The 17788-nt window shown below is 35.1% G+C and overlaps 1 protein-coding gene across 2 annotated transcripts in view; it reads left to right on the top strand.

The window, feature by feature from the left end:
- The window catches only part of PIEZO2 (piezo type mechanosensitive ion channel component 2), a 441513-nt gene that overhangs the window by 324460 nt on the left and 99265 nt on the right, over positions 1-17788 (top strand). The window contains exons 15-18 of one of the 2 annotated variants that reach the window (XM_049769936.1): positions 1687-2009; positions 2824-2972; positions 5636-5809; positions 13523-13564. In XM_049769936.1, coding sequence (XP_049625893.1) covers positions 1687-2009; positions 2824-2972; positions 5636-5809; positions 13523-13564 — 688 coding nt within the window. The remainder of the gene's footprint in view (positions 1-1686; positions 2010-2823; positions 2973-5635; positions 5810-13522; positions 13565-17788) is intronic. The other variant, XM_049769937.1, reaches the window with a different exon arrangement.

Below are 17788 nucleotides of genomic sequence, written 5' to 3'. Positions count from 1 at the left end.
AAGTCACACTTTTACCAAGTATTAGATTAGAAAACTGACTCATCATTAAAATTCAAATCTTTAAAAATAAAACAGTAAGTCACAAAGTCAAAGAAAAAGAATGACACTGTATATCACCTATATATACATAAACGAATTAAAACAAATTAAAATATATATAACAATGTATATCATTTTAATTCTGATATGTATATAAAATGAGAACGATTTGTTCTTTCTGACTATTATATACCAGTAAATACCTTAATGCAGGGGTCTCAAACTCAATTTACCTGGGGGCCGCAGGAGGCAAAGTCGGGGTGAGGCAGGGCCGCATAAGGGATTTCGCTTACTGAATATTCGCAATAAAAAATCGCATTAATGGGCCCGGAGAGATAGCACAGCTGCGTTTGCCTTGCAAGCAGCCGATCCAGGACCAAAGGTGGTTGGTTCAAATCCCGGTGTCCCATATGGTCCCCCGTGCCTGCCAGGAGCTATTTCTGAGCAGACAGCCAGGACTAACCCCTGAGCAACGCCGGGTGTGGCCCAAAAACCAAAAAAAAAAAAAAAAAAAAATCGCATTAATAAGAAAAAATCGCATTAAACATTTGCATACCCCGAACAGAACTGCTCGGGATATGCGAATGTTTAATGTGATTTTTTCTTACTAATGTGATTTTTATTGCGATTATTCAGAAAGCGAATAATCGTGAATACTGCGATATTTGAAGGCCGGCTGCGGAACACATGTTGTAAGGAGAGCTGCAAATGGCCCGCAGACCGCGAGTTTGAGACCCCTGCTTAATGTCTATGGGAATGAAAAAGTAGTAGTAGCAGTATTGTCTTTGTAAAGGAGATTATATATATATATATATATTGACAGAGTGGTTGTATGGCCTTAAGATTAATATAGTAACAATGAAAGAAACCTCATATTTTACACATTCTTATTAAGACATAAGAGGCATTTTTGAAACAAAATATTGCATGATTTATAAATTTTCCAAATGAGTTTGGATGTGTATATGCAACAAATTAAGTAGTTTCTTTATATAAATAATAATTCATTCAAATTAATAATTGTTCTGACCTCTGACTTTGCTTTTATTTCCCTGTAAATCTTTGGTCATTTGAATGAATTATTTATATTGCATGAGCCTTAGTAACCAAAGATAAGTCCTGTATTTTAAACTAAAACCAAAAAACAAAGAAATTTCTTATTTAAATGCATGCAATCATTTTAAACCTAAATAAACTGTAATTGCACTAAGACTAATTTTCATTAAATTACACCCAAGTTCCTTAAAAACAGACTTTTTTGCTAAGATAGTATTAATTACATTTAGTAAGTGCTTTGATAATGTAGTCATGAAGCATTTCGAATTTAAAATGGATTCAGTGATTATGATTTTTATGCTTGTCTATTATTTTTAAGTCTACAGTAATAAAAACTGTTATTAGATACTAAAAGTGAAACATATTATAAAAATAATGTAATATATTAACAATATATCAACAGATTCATTTATTTTAAACTATTGAAGAAATTTAATTTTAGAAAGTTATATAAATTGGTTCTGATTATTAGAACAGTCTAAAACGTTTCCAATAGAAGCACATCAAATATTACATCTAACTTCACATACTTACACTATGGTTTGAGTCTGAAAACAATCCCATCTAATAGTATATTCTTCTATTTTAAAGACAGTGAGCAGGACTTAAAAGTAGAAGGAGAGGCTGAAGAGAAGGACGAGGAAGAGGAAGCTAAGGAAGAGAAGCATGAGGAAGAGGATGCTAAGGAAGAGAAAGAAAAGCAATCGAGGAAAAAGGAAGAGGAAGAAGAAATAGATGAAGATGATGAGGAGGACATCATGAAGGTTCTGGGCAATTTGGTGGTGGCCATGTTCATCAAGTATTGGATCTATGTCTGTGGAGGAATGTTCTTCTTTGTCAGCTTCGAGGGTAAAATTGTGATGTACAAAATCATCTACATGGTGCTGTTTCTGTTCTGTGTGGCCTTGTATCAGGTAAGTAAATAATTGACATCTGTTTCTTAATCCATTGGTCCGAGGTGTATGTATACATTTTATTTGATGAAATTCTAAAGCAATGTAATTTCATGAACATTATATTAAATTACCAGTAAGATAAAGTGATCAGTGAATTTTAAACATTTCATACTAAAATCCGAAAATGAAAAGTTACTACTTCATTTTGTTCACTATATTTTATTTACTCAACATGTTCTTTAAATTTTAGATTCTTAAAAAGTTCATAAGTTTTCAAAGATAATTCACTTTAAGAAAATAAACCTATGTAACTAAGTTATTTTGAATAGTAATTTAATAGTAAAGGCAAGATAGTCTAAAATAATGGTTTGTACTCAGTTCACTTGTATTTCAGACTTTGGAATTTAATAAGCCTCATTGTGCACATACAGATGTATAATAAATTCATAACTTTTATAAATAAATAAACAAAGTTTATAAAATATTGTTTGGAATAAAAACTAAAAGTTAAAGAATTAATAAATTTCATGTCTAAACATTTTTATAAAATGCATAAAGTCAAAGATAGTACAGCAGGTACTTCAAGGTTTGAAGGCAAGATACCCAAGTTTGATCTTTGGCATCCCCTTTAGGCATCCCCTAATCCTTAACAGGAGTGATCCTGAGAAGAGAACCAAGAGTAAGACTTGAGTGTTGTGTCCTCAATGCCCCCAAAATGAATTAAAAAATTAAATTTAAATGTTGACATTATGGGTCTCAGTCAAATGACACAGATATTTTGGGAGTTATACTAAATCAGTTTTTCTTCTCTGTTTTACCTTCTGATTCAAAGGTGCACTATGAATGGTGGAGACGAATGTTAAAGTATTTTTGGATGTCAGTGATTATTTATACAATGCTAGTGCTTATCTTTATTTATACATATCAATTCGAAAACTTCCCAGGGCTGTGGCAAAATATGACTGGACTGAAAAAAGAAAAGTAAGTAGTTTTGATGTTCAAGGGATCGTGATGTGGGAAATGGGATGAAAACTTGAATGAATCTTTTCCAACTTCTTTAAGAATCTTACTAAGTCATAATGTCTCTCTTCAGTTAAGTTCTTCTAGAATATCTTCATCACTTTTTATTCTTTCTACGTTGCCCTGAGCTTTGCACATAGTACATACTCATTGAATTGACTGTAGAGTTTTAAGTCTTATTTTCATGAAATGGCGTACCGTATTTGCCGGCGTATAAGACGACCCCCTAATTTTGCAGTTAAAACATAGGTTTAGGCCTATATTTGCTGTATCAGACAGAACATTCCTGTGCTGCAACTGTATGTACCACAGTGAGCCAATCACAACAAGCAAAGGTTCAAAGGTTATACTGTAATAGACGTCCTCTCTGACTCAGGCCAATCTGAGCAGGCTTTTGACAGTGTAGATTCGGATCCAGAACATTGTCTAATTTGCATGCATAAAAAGCCTACTTGGATTGGCTGAGTTAGAGAGGTGGTCCGAGCAGCCTTGCAGTGATTGGTGCAGGATCGAGTTGGAAAGTTCATTTTGTGGCAATATTCAGATAATTTTTGTTTAGCGGCATATTGAAACATTTTTCGGATATACTCGGAGTATAAGACGACCCCCGATTTTCGGTTGACTTTTTTTTTTGTTTCAAAAGTCGTCTTATACACCGGAAAATACGGTATGTAATGTACATTTAATGTGAAACACAGCAACTTAATACTTTAGCAATCATGTCGCTCAGTTCTTCAGTTTATTAATAGATTTCCAGGCTCTTAACATAAAATTAGCTTTTCCTCATGTATGAATCATTGCTACAGTTCTCGGGAGCATTTAGTACCAGAAAAAAATTAAGTTCTGTTAGTGCACTATAGATAATGATGATGAAATTATTTTTCCTATGCTTGTAGGTAGTACTCTATCCTTTTCTTATTTCCTTCTAAAAACGTCTAAAGTTTGTTTAGAAATACAACCAAAACTGGCCTTAGACCTGAGTCTAAGATGGCTAGCAGAAAGGCTGCATGAAAAAGATCACATTGTGGATATCATCTTTAATATCTATTCCACAAATATTTACCCAATGTCTCTGAAGGCTTTTTGCCCTGAGAGATAGTCAAAAGTTTGACATTAAAAAGTATGTGAGTGGGGAGCCAGGATGTAAAAGAGCATTTCCTTAAAATTTAAAAAGCATACAGCAGGAGCCAGAAAGATCAGATAGGATCTTTGTATACTGTCAACCCAGTTCAGTGCTCAGCACTTCATTTGATTCCCTGACACAGAGTTACTGAACCCTGGACACTGTCAGGTATGCCCCCCCCCCAAACAAACTAACCAAACTCTCCCACAAAATTTAAAATCCTGAATTTGGATGAAATTTAACAGGAGAGATGAAGAGAGAATTAGACTGTATGCCCAACAGATGCTTAAAAGATAGATAATGATAGTTTGTATTTTACTTACTTTGGTGAAGTTTTTTGGGGGGGTATGTGAAGTTTTTTTAAGTTTCTGAAATTCCTTAACTAGCTGCATTTGGTAATGGGAATGTGCACTGGTGAAGGGGGTGTTCTTTTTTGTGTCTGAAACCGAACTACAGTCATGTTTGTAATCACAATGTTTAAATAAAGATATTATTTAAAAAATCAATGAATATTGTAAGACAATGTAAAAAATAGGTAAGATGGTGATTGTAGGGTACATGTGACAGGAGTGGCCCTGAATAACAGTGGATTCAGATAGAATTGATGTCAGTAGGAAAAAATGGCAGAAGGGGACAGATGTAAAATATTTGACAAGGTTGAAGAATATATGAATGAAGGAAATACAGGGATAGAAAAAGTATCAAAGATTTCTTGATTCCTAAAGTTTGCACAGGAAGGACAAAGTTTCACTTAGTGAACCAGAATAGAATGGGGAGAAATAGGTGAAGAACAATGTCACTAGGGAAAAATTGGGAAAACAAGAATTTTATTTTGAAAACACTAAATAGGAAGTAACTATAAAGCATGATTTCCTGTGGACATTTGGGTACAGAGGAAAGAGGTTGCTATGCACATCTGCAGTGGGTATAAAGCTGGAGCAAAGGTAAGAAAAGGAGGGGGCTGTTTTGGCATCTGGAGATTCAGCATAAAGGAGGAGAAACTGATGGAAGGATAAACATTATTTGTATTACAAACGGGTCTTTAGGTAGGAATAAACATGGTAGCATAGCCACCAATCTATCAATATCAAATAATATAGCAATATCAAAGTGGTTTCCAAAGTAAAAGCAAATTTCATGGGTTCCGCAGTAAAAAAAAGTCAAATGGGATATATGGGGAAAGTACCAAAGGGTATGAATAAGAGTGAAAGTTTGTGGGGACCAGAGAAATAGCATGGAGGTAAAGCGTTTGCTTTGCGTGCAGAAGGTCAGTGGTTCGAATCCCAGCATCCCATATGGCCATATGGTCCTTTGAGCCTGCAAGGAGTTATTTCTGAGCATAGAGCCAGGAGTAACCCCTGAGCATGGCCAGGTGTGACCCAAAAACCAAAAAAAAAAAAAAAAAAGTGAAAGTTTGTAATATGATTTACAGTAAAGAAAGTCTCTTCATTAATTGTTTTGCTTTTTTTGTATGTGTTTTGTGGTTTTGTTTCGTTCACAGGCTTGAGGATCTTGGCTTAAAACAATTTACTGTAGCAGAATTATTTACACGAATATTCATCCCCACGTCCTTTCTACTAGTGTGTATTTTACACCTTCACTATTTTCATGATCAGTTTCTTGAACTCACTGACCTGAAGTCCATTCCCAGAAAAGAAGACAGTGCCATCTACAGGTAAGAAAGATTAAGACGAACGTGCTTTATTAGAAGGCTGCCTAAATTTCTTGCCTTCAGTTATCTATCACCTTACAGAAATGTCAATAATTTCAGGCCCAAGAGATAGAATAGCAGGTAGGGTGCTTGCCTTGCATATATTCTATCCAGTTTCATCCCCAGCACCACAAATGATCTCCTGACTACCACCAGGAGTGATTCCTGAGAAGCCCTGAGCACTGCCAGGTATAACGCACAAAATAATTTAGAAAAATGCAGAATATTTTATAACACTTTCTTAAACAATTAGTAGTAATCCATATTACTGACATTTTATTAATGTCGAATTATCTTATAATCATATAAATGGATTTGTAATATCTGTTCGGACTAAAATACTTAAAAGTTGGTGTGTTTAAACTGAGCATGTGTTCTTAGAACAGTTATAAACTCATAGGATAAATTCTCAATTTCTTTAACTACCATATTAAAAGTCATAGCAAAAAAAAAGTGTATAATTTTTCTTGCATTTTTAAATGATGAATAGAAAGTATATAATATGCAACCTACATGTAATTAGAACATTTAAGAAAATAAAATGAAGACCATAGCTTGTTTGCCGGTTCTCTATTGCTGTCTTTTCATAAATAAATAGAAACTGTTTACATGTAAAATATGGGACATAGTTTTCTAACTCCAGTTGACACCAAATGGGTTATTAAAAATCACTCAATCTGTTCCATCAAGGGGAACATAAAAACATTCTTCATAAGGAATGTTAGTATCTCAGTTTCCTGGTTAGCCTATAATTCAGTCCACTTACTGAACAAGTAAGGGAACAAAGGTGTATAGAAGGATAAACAATTACAGATATCAAAGTTGAAAAGTCCCCTTAACACTATTAACTGCTTCTTACCCTTTTATAAAGGCAAAAATAAAAGTAGCACATCAAACAAAGGTGCAATAGTATTTCCCCACACAATTTATGAAGTAAACATTTTTCCTGCCTTGGTAGACACTATAATTATACATAACTTTGAAATATTTTCATTTATTTACTAAAAACATTTTAAAACTTTTATTTATGGCTCACAGGTTTATTTACCTTGTGTTTTGTTGAGTTTAAGATTACATTTATTGGGCCCGGAGAGATAGCACAGCAGTGTTTGCCTTGCAAGCAGCCGATCCAGGACCAAAGGTGATTGATTCGAATCCTGGTGTCCCATATGGTCCCCTGTGTCTGCCAGGAGCTATTTCTGAGCAGACAGCCAGGAGTAACCCCTGAGCATCGCCGGGTGTGGCCCAAAAACCAAAAACCAAAAAAAAAAAAAAATATTACATTTATTTCTCATTGTGAATAAACTCCACAATTCAGTCTATTGGTGATCCCAACCAATAAAACCCAGAAATATATGGGTCTTTTATTCTGTTTTGCCATCATAAATAGTCAAACTTGGCTAAAACTTAGTTCCCTCCAACACTGTGGTTGAGATAACAGCATGAATGGATCAGTGAATGCCTTTATTGATCACTAAACAAGAAAAATAGTGTTTTGTGGTTGTTTTGTTTTTAGTTTTTGAGATCATACCAAGCAATGCTCAGGGCATGTTTCTGGCTGTTTTCAAAGAATACTCCTGATGGAGCACCAGTACCATATGAGATACTCAAAATTGAGCCCAGATCATGTGTTTGCAAGGCAAATGTCCTACTTGCTATACTATTGCTCCTGCCCTGTAAATGTAGTCATTATTAAAGTTCGGGAACCACTTAAGAAGATTAAGAAAAGTGTTATCAAAAGAAATCATGTTAATATTAAAAGGTACATGGGATAAGAGCAATAGCACAGTCATAGGGCATTTGCTCTGCACATAGTGGACCTCGATTCAATCTTCAGCATCCCATAATCCCTTGAGCCTGCAGGGAGTAATTTCTGAGCTCAGAGCCAGGAATAATTCCTGAGCGTCGCCAGGTGTGACCCAAAAACAAACCAAAAAAAAAAAAAAAAAAGCTTCCAACATGCCAGTGTAGAAAGTGAATTTTTTAATTAATTCTAAGATTTATTTTATTCTTTTAATATTGCTTCCAACACATGTGGATAAAAGCTAATATACTTCTGGGTCAGAGAAATAATACAGAACCAGGTGTAAACCCTGGGCATCACTGGGTATGTTCAAGAAACAGATAAGCATGGGGCCAGAGCGACAGCAGAGAAGTAGGGCATTTGCCTGGCACAGAGCCAACCTATGTTCGATCCCCAGCATCCCATATGGTCCCCCGAGCCAGGAGCCATTTCTGAGCGTTCAGCCGGGTGTAACTCCTCAATGTCACAGGGTGTGGCCCATAAAGCAAAAAAAAAAAAAATCAAGCAAATAAAAACTAATAAAATTCAGGGCTGAAGTGATAGCACAGCCAAAAGAAAACTCAAAAAACAAATATATTTCCTATTTACATGAAAATTTAATATGTTAATATGTTTTAATTATAAACCCATGCCACTTTTTCTAAAAGTTATATATTTGGTCATCAAAAATATTTTAGTCAGTATAATAAAGATGTATTTGGAAAGGAATATGATTTTAATAACTACTAACAATAGCTTTAAATATTTTCTTATAAATATATCTATTCCCTTACATTTCCATCTTTTCTTATTATAAGCACTTATAATAACTCATGTTTCTGTGTATTTATTTTTCTGTGTATTTACACAATTAAAGATTTCCCATACGCACCCCCAAAAATTGATTTTTTTTGTTTTTGTTTTTGGGTCACACCCAGCAGCGCTCGGGTCACTCCTGGCTCTATACTCAGAAATAACTCCTGGCAGGCTTGGGATGGGATGGGATGGCAGGCATGGGATGCTGGGATTCGAACCACCATCCTTCTGTGTCTAAGGCGAATGCCTTACCGCTGTGCTATCTCTCCGGCCCCCAAAATAGATATTTTTTAACTTCATAGTTTTACAAAAGACTCAGGAAAAATTTTTAATTAAATTACAATTTTTAAAGAATCACAGTTTTTGAGATTGAGAGTATGTGGAATTAAAATTGTTCCACAAACTTCCCTCTAAGTACAAAAAACGTTTTGAACTATAAGGGTTTTGGTTAAGGATAGCAATCTTCTGTTGAGATGTGTTCTCTCTCATTCCTGCTGCTACATTCACAGTTCTTACCCTCTCTACCATGATGAGATAAAAAAACAACTTTTAAATGACCTTTATCAATTTGCTTGTTTACCTCCTAGCTATGAACTAATCATAAACATTCCATAAGTTCACCAATAAAATACAAAGAGTGAAGAGAAATTAAATAATGAAGCTAAATTAAAAATTAAAGCTGAATCATTGAGGCACATGGGTTCATTTGTATTTTAATGAGAAAAGGTGTTTTCAAGGACCTTAAAGGAGTATGAAGGACTTCAGTTTGATGTGGGTTTTTATTTTCAAAATTTAATATAAAATTACCCAAACTTTTATCTGTACATAAAGTATAAATCCATTTTAGCAAATCTTTGCTATGCTAGATTTTTTTCCATTGGAGTTCTAATTAACAACTCATTTAAATAATTATAAAGAAAAAGACTTTCAGAGTTAGGAGTTAGGGTCATACTTTTCTTTCTTTTTTACCACATTCTAACAGATTTTACAGGAAAACACTTTTTGTAAAGAAATTGTGATTGGAAAGTTTGTTCTGGTGAAGGATGGAGTATATTCACTGAAACCAAACTATGAATATTTTTGTAACCACGGTGCTTAAATAAATAAATTATTATTTAAAAAAAAAAGAAATCTGGAAAACATCTGGGGAAAAAATTACCCTCAAATAATAAATAATGTCACATTTTATTCCCTAAATATTTTAACACTCTTGTTTTTGTAAATCACCAACTTTTCATTTTCTTCTGTGTCTGTTGCATATGTTGGTTGTATGTGTACTCATATATAGTATTGCAAATGTCATTTACACTTGCATCCAGCATAGAATTTATGTTCAGCCATACACAATTTATAAAGTTAGAAGTATAAGTCATAGCACTTAAAATGACTATTATTGGTGCTGGAGCGATGGCGCAAGTGGTAAGGCAACTGCCTTGCATGTGCTAGTCTAGGATGGACCATGGTTTGATCCCCCAGCATCCCATATGGTCCCCAAGCCAGGAGCGATTTCTTAGCGCATAGCCAGAAGTAACACCTGAGTGTCACTGGGTGGCCCAAAAACCAGAAAAAAAATATATATATAATTGCTAACTAGGAATATATATATATATATTGACTATTAGTATTGCTAACTAGGAATTGTCAGAAATATTTCATTGATGTGTCAAAATATATAATATTATAATGTCATTATAATAATTTATTAAATATTCATAACTCAAAGCATCTTTTACTGTAATTTTTCCATGATTTATCTCTGAACATATTGTCATTAGTATGGAAATTAAGAGACCAAAAGGCATACCTCGGAGATATTGTGAGTTGGGTTCCATAAAGCACAATAGAGAAACTATCACAATAAAGCAAGTCATGTGAATTATTGTGGCCAGTTCATATAAAATATTACCTCAAACTGTGACTGGTGCTGTAGCACTGTAGGTAGGGTATTTGTCTTGCACATTGCTGATCCAGGTTTAATCCCCTGTGGGTCCATGAGCCTGTCAGGAGTATATCCTGAGCATATCTGGATGTGAATGCAGAGCATATCTGAGTGTGGCCCCCCAGACAAGAAAAAAACCTGAAGTTCATTAAATATGCAATAGTGCTATGTCAAAGACATTCAATATTATGCCTTAATTAAAATTTTTTGTTAAAAATGCTAAACTTGGGGCCAGAGCAATAGCAAAGTGAATAGAGTGTTTTTTCTTGCACACAACCAATCCAGATTCAATTCTAGGCATCTCCTATGATCCCTAGAACCTGCCAGGAGTTATTTATGAGCACAGAGCCAGGAGTCATATGAATTTCAGTAATGCTTCAGATGTTTCTTAAAAAAATGGAAAGGGTATCCTTATAGAGATTGCATTAAAACTGTGATATGCTTTAGAAGTACTGCAACTCTAATAATGTTAATCCTCCCAGCCCATGAGCAGGGTATATGTTTCCATTTTATGTGTGTGTGTGTGTGTGTCTCTCTGTCTGTCTGTCTGTCTGTCTGTCTTCCTATAATTACTGAAACAGTGTTTTGTAGTTTCCTTGTATAGGTGTTTAACTTATTTAACTTGATTTCAAGGTATTTGATTTTCTGAGGTACAAGTGTGAATGGGATTATTTTTAAATTCTTTTATTATTTGTATATATTTTAATTTTACAGGCTGCCACTTTACAAATCTATTGTTTTAGAAGCTTTTTTGGAGAGTCTTTAGGATTTCCTAAACATAGTATCATGTAATCTGCAAATAGTGAGAGCTTGACTTTTCCTTTTCTACTTGATATGCTTTTCTTGACTAATGGCTATGGCAAGTACTTTCAGTACTATGCTGAATAGAAGTGGTGAGAGTTACCAATCTTCTTTTGTGACAGATCTTAAAGAAGTAGCTAAACCAGTTCTTTGGGAAAAGAAGATGTGAGACATTACTTTACCCAACTTTAAACTTAACTATAAAGCAGTTGTCATTAAAACAGCTTGGTATCGGAATAAAGCCAGACACTCAGATCAGTGGAATAATCTTGAATATCTTCAGACTCACCTTCAGTTAATATTTAACAGAGGGGCAAGAAATACAAAGTGGAATAAGGAAAGCCTCTTCAACCTATCATGTTGGAAAAACTGGTCAAGTACATGCAAAAAAGTAAAATCAAAATGGATCAAAGACCTTGATTGGAATCCATAAGGGACATAGAGGAAAATGTAGGCAGAATCTTCCATGACAAAGCTAAAGGCATCTTCAAGGGTGAAACATCACTGGCCAAGCAAATGGAAGCAAAGATCAACACATGCATCTAAATTAAACTAAGAAGCTTCTGTACCTTAAAGGAGACAATTATTAGGATAAAAGACTACCAATGGAATGGGAGAAACTACTTACCTAATACCCAACTGATAAATGATTAATTTTCTATATATAAGGCACTGGTAGAGCTTAGCAATATAATATCATTTGAAATATAATGTATACTATAAAACAAACATTTTATTTTAGTATGTAAAATATATTTGTGATAGCATTAATTTAGCTAATCATGTGATTCATGATATAGTTTATTATATTAATAAATGATATAAACTCATTAATATAATTAAGGGGAGAATTTCCCTGAGATGAAGGAAATAACATCAAATCCCATCCAAAAATGGCTAAAGAAACTGGTTCACAATTGAATACGATGCAGCTGTTAGGAAAAATGAAATCATGAAATTTATTCACACATGGATGGAAATTGAAAGTATTATGCTCAGCCAAATGAGTCAGAGGGAGAGGGACAGACATAAAATTATAACTCATTTATGTATAGAAATAATAGTATGGAAATAATATCCAGAGACAATAGAGACAAAAGCCAAGAGGACCAGTTTATGGTAGGAAGCTTGCCACAAATACTGAGGGAGTACAGGTGGGGTAGAGAAGGTACTGCTATGACAATGATAGTTGAAAATGATCACTCTGGACAGGAACAGGAAAGTGATATGCATGATACCCCTTAATAACAAAATTGCAAGCCATCTTGTCCTAACAGTGGGGATAAAGGAAGAGAAAGAGAGAGAAGAAAAATGTCTGGGAGCTAGAGTGATAGCACAGTGGTAGGGCATTTGCCTTGCATGCAGCCAACCCAGAACGAACCCGGGTTTGAGCCCCAGGATCTCATATGGTCCCCCAAACCTGCCAGGAGCGATTTCTGGGTGCAGAGCCAAAAGTAACCTCTGAGCACTGCTAGGTATGGCCCCAAACCCTAAATAAATAAATAAATAAATAAATAAATAAATAAATAAATAAATAAATAAATAAAAGAAGAAAGAAAGAAATGTCTGCTAATAGGCAGGCAGGTTAGAGGCAGAAGGGAAACTGAGGACATTGGAGCAGGAAATGTGCACTGGTGAAGGGTATTGTATATTGCATGACTGAAACTCATCATGAACATCTTTTTAACCGTGAAAAATGTATTATGAACAACCTTGTAAATCACTGTGTTTAAAAATTAATTTATAAAAATCTGAAAAAAGACACCCTTTTGTCTAAAAAATTTTTTTTTAATTTTAGAAAGAGAAAAGGAAGTAAAGAAGGAGTAAGGAAAGGGAGGGCGGTGCTCAGGGATCTTCAGAACTGTACCTTGAGCTTGAGACCATGTGAAACAGTGATCCAATTAGCCTCTGTTGCATGCCAGACTTGTGCTTTATAATACTCTGCTATGTCTCTGGTCCCAGGATTGTTCTTTCAATCTAAGTAAAGACCAGGAATTCATCTTTTGCTTCGCTTTCATTTCACAAAATGTTCTTTAAAAATATTATACTTTAAATGGTTAATAAGGTGTATTAGCTGAGGAAGAGATGAGGGTGGTGAAATGGAGAGACAATCTTTCAGCATGTTTTTTGGGCATATCTAAATGTTTATTGCTACTTATCATCTCTGCCTCAACTTTTTAATGCATAAAATGTGTCAATGATGATGTACAGATGATATAACATTTGTAAGACATAGTCTTTTTCAATTGTCTCTTTCTAACAATCTCTTCTTTCTCTCTCCAATCTGTCTTCCATTGCTACCACATGCAACCTCGTGCTTCCGTTTCTCATCTCTTAGCCATGCAAAAGTCAATGGGCGTGTCTATCTAATTATAAATAGGTGGGTACTTCAATGTTTTCTGTCCTGTATTTGTTAAAATCATTTTTTTGGTTCGTGACTGTTTTGTAAATGAACAATTATGCCATCAACTGGTGGATGATGGTCGTCAGGTATGATTATAGATATATTTTGCAAATCATGCCATTGGTATTTATACTAAATGGTGCTGCCAAGTGGATTTGGAGGTTGTCAAGGTTCTTCAGCTGGTGCTCTACATTTGTTCTTGGTTCAAACTTATGTTTCTTTTGTTTCTCTCTTTGTTAAAAATTAATACAAACTGACTGAGAGCTCATCTCCAGATTGAACACAATTGAAAGCTCAGCTCAAGATCCACCTCCTCAGAAAACCACCCATAAATGCCAATAACCCCTGCTATAAGTAACTGTCCTTCCTTTGAATTCCTGGAGCACTTTATTATTTCTGCCTCCTGGCACTTGCATTGTAGCACTCCATCTGCTCGCTTGTCTTATCTCCCTTAACTCCTCAGCTTGGAGTCTTTGCACAATTAACCAGATCACCTACTTCAGGACCTTACTCTAACTTGACCCTCAGAAGATATTACTTGAGTGAAGTGAAAACTGTCGCAACAAAATAGAGTAAAATGAAAGCTTCAATTTCTTCACATCTGACTTTATTTGAAAGTTCAAAATATTAAAAGATTGGCATTCTACATTATTAGGGTTCATAATATTTGTGAAAAGTGGGAAATGAGTACTGAAACATGACTCTACCTTACATATTTATCGCCTAGAAGCAAAGATAAAAAGCATGCAAATGGCCACATCTACTAAAAAGTAGGGTTTGGTAAGTGAGACAGAGTAGTCATTGGGTATACTGGAGAGTATTACAAAGAAATGGTCTTTTAGGGTCCAAGTTACCAAAATTATTACCTTCTTTAAAAAACTTTTTTGGGGACTGCAGTGATAGTACAGTGCAGAAAATGTTTGCTTTGTTCATGTCTGAAACAAGTTCGATGGTTTCCAGAGTGATGACTGCACATAGAACTAGGAATTAGCCCTGAGTGTCCCTCAAACAAACAAAATCACTTAACATTTTATTAAGTAGGTGAATTAAAATATCCACTACCATTGTCGCTAGCTTAATAAAGCCAGTAACATTTACACAGTATTTTGTACATAAGTTCCATGAACAAAGTAGCTCTTTGTAGGCTGCTTTGAAGTAAAATTCTCTCTTCTTTGAGGTAAAATCCTAAAACTAACAAAAAGCCTCTGGAGCTTCTAGAGAGTGTGACAAATTAACTCATTGCTATTCAAGCTACTAAAGTAGAAAGTCTATAGCTGCTACCTTTTGAGACCAATTTTTTGACACCCTGAAAGAAGAAAGCCAACTTCAGGTTTTGAGCTGATAGCTGAGAAGATTGAAATTTCGCTTCGAAATTTTGAACAAATAGGGCCGGAGAGATAGCACAGCGTTAAGGCAGTTGCTTGCACACAGCCCATTCAGGACGAAGGTGATTTGAATCCTGACATCCCATATGGTCCCCCCTGCTGGCCAGCAGCTATTCTTGAGTGACCCCTGAGCACTGCCGAGTGTGACCCAGAAATACAAAAAAAATTGAGCAATTGTTTCATCCTTCCAAATATCACTGACTCTCTACCTCTTTCTATATGTCTCTTTCTTTCAACCTCTCTTTCTTGTCTGTCTCCCTCTCTGTGTCCTTGTCTTTTTCTAACTATTAATCTCTGACTCTGTCTCACATTCTCTCACTACTTTACATATTAACTATTTTATTGAAAGTGATGCTAGTTTTGACCCTACTTGAGAGGAAGACTGTGCCAATTACCGTTTGTCACAAGGGCACAAATTCATTTAGGGTGGTTGAGATTCAGGGTTCTCCAAAAGAATTTAACATTTGGCACCTACTGAGGTGATCTTCATTATGGTCTTGCACATTTTTTTTATCTAGTTCTAAGATGCTGAGGAAAACTCAGGGGAAACACACTAGTAAATAGACAACCATCACCTGGCAACATGGATCCTGAAACCCTATGTGAAAGTGTGTCCATTTCTGAACTAGGGCCACTCTTCTTAGAATGTTAAAGAAATACGATTAAATAAATAGGCTTTTATTCCTCCTATAATTTATTTATGTTGAGTGTGATTTACTAATGAAAATAAAATAATGTGTGTGTAACTTTTTTGGATAAAAGAAGAAGCATATCTACATTCAGCTCCTAGTGTTTAAAATTTAGCCATCACTTGCTAGAGGTGACTAAAATTTTAGATGATGTTAATAATTATAATGGCCAACTTCATTTCCAAACAGTATACATTAGAACACTTTTTTAAATTTGGGTTCACACCCAGTGATGCTCAGGGGTGATTCTGCACTGCTGGCTCTGCATTCAGGAATTACTCCTGGTGATGCTCAGGGTATAAATTGACAGGGCTTGAACCTAGGTTAGCCATATGCAAGACAAGGGTCCTACCCCCTGTACTATTACTCCAGACCCGAACTGAATGTTTTGGGGGTTTTGGGGGAGGGATTTTGGGAGGGGGTTCACAGCCTGCAGCACCAGGGGTTACTCCTGGCTCTATTCTCAGAAATCACTCTTGTCAGGCTCGGGGGACGCTGGTATTTGAACCACTATCCTTCTGTGTCTAAGGCAAACACACCCTATAGCTGTGCTATCTCTCTGGCCCCAAACTGGATGTTTTAATGAGAAATTCTACCCATAACTAAATGAGAGGTCACACTTAATCCTGCTTCGTAAAAAATGTAAAAAAAAAATATGCCACACATATTTAAAGTGTGATAGATTTAAAAATCAACTACCCATCTGTGAAGCCCATCTTCTGAAAGGGCATATAAGTTATAAAAATAACCTTAGACAGTTTAACTATTACTTATGTAATAATAAAATTGAAAGATAACTCATTTTTAGAATAGTTTCATGAACTGGGTGAGTGTGATTTATATTATAACCTATGCCAAATTACAATAGTTATGAATAAATGAAATTAATATTATGGAGATTGTAAAATGATAGTGTTTTCATGAAAATTAGTTTCACTTTTCAAAACCAATTCCTGCACAGATTCAAACTTCTGCAATCCTTCCCCTAATACAAATTATTTCTTTGGTTTTAACTAAGAATGTCTATCCAGTAGATAGAATTTATTTGCCAAATAGTCATAAGATATACCAAGTACAGTGCTACATTTTGTAAGGAAAGTGAGTATAATAAGAAAGGATTTCTTTAAGAGCTAATCTCCAAAATAAAATTAGAATAAAATTATGAGAGTACAAATAGTGAAATGTCCTCACTGGGGACTCTACAAGCTGTAATGTAATAAAAGAAGAGGTGAGTGAAAATAAGATAAAAACCAACTGTTCTGTTAAAATACAAAGGAAGGTATACATTTTTTAAAATAGCATAGCATTTTAAGTTAGAATTAAAGGTCAATCTGGATCATAATAAACCCACACACACAGAAAAAATGTAGATATGGTTAAAGAGGAAAAAAATGAACTTTTTTTTAAAGGAATGCAGAAATAAAATAAGAATTAAGGATGAGAGGAGGGACTCTGAAAATTTGACTCCCATAGCATCTGGGTGACCCAAATAAAACCCTAACCATGATGAAATTATTCACACATGATGATTGGTATAGAATTAGATGCATTTGGACAGGATGAAGCTCAGATGGTTGAGCTTTTAGATTCAGTCCTTAATATCCTTATCTCTTCGTTCCAGTTAAAAAACTGGGGCCAGAGAGATAGCACAGCAGTATGGCATTTGCCTTGCACACAGCTGACCCAGGACAGAAGGTGGTTCAAATCCTGGCATCCCATATGGTCCCCCGTCCCTGCCAGGAGCGATTTCTGAGCAGAGCCAGGAGTAACTCCTGAGCGACGCTGGGTGTAACCCCCTCCCAATTTAAAAAAACTAATGTTTATGCATTTTTCTGAAGGTATATTGCAAAGTATTTCTCACATAAAAACTCCCAGAGGCTCTTATCTTCTGTGATAAGTCCAGTTCATAGGCATCCAGGAACTTAATGCCTCGTTTCCTGAGAAAAATTAAGTCAAAGGCATATGTTAGACCCAGAAATGTGTTTCTTCTTGGAACACTTAAGCAGAAGTTTTCAGAAGTAGGTCTTCTGGCCTTACTTCCTAAAAATCTTCTCTAGTGTTTTCTTTTGATTGTTTGATTCAGTAATCTCCCTTTTATCTGTCCTGCCAGTGAGATGGCACTTTGG

This window comes from Suncus etruscus, chromosome 3, assembly GCF_024139225.1.
Source record: "Suncus etruscus isolate mSunEtr1 chromosome 3, mSunEtr1.pri.cur, whole genome shotgun sequence".
NCBI classification, from domain to species: Eukaryota; Metazoa; Chordata; class Mammalia; order Eulipotyphla; family Soricidae; genus Suncus; species Suncus etruscus.
This window is presented reverse-complemented; position numbering and strand designations above follow the sequence as displayed.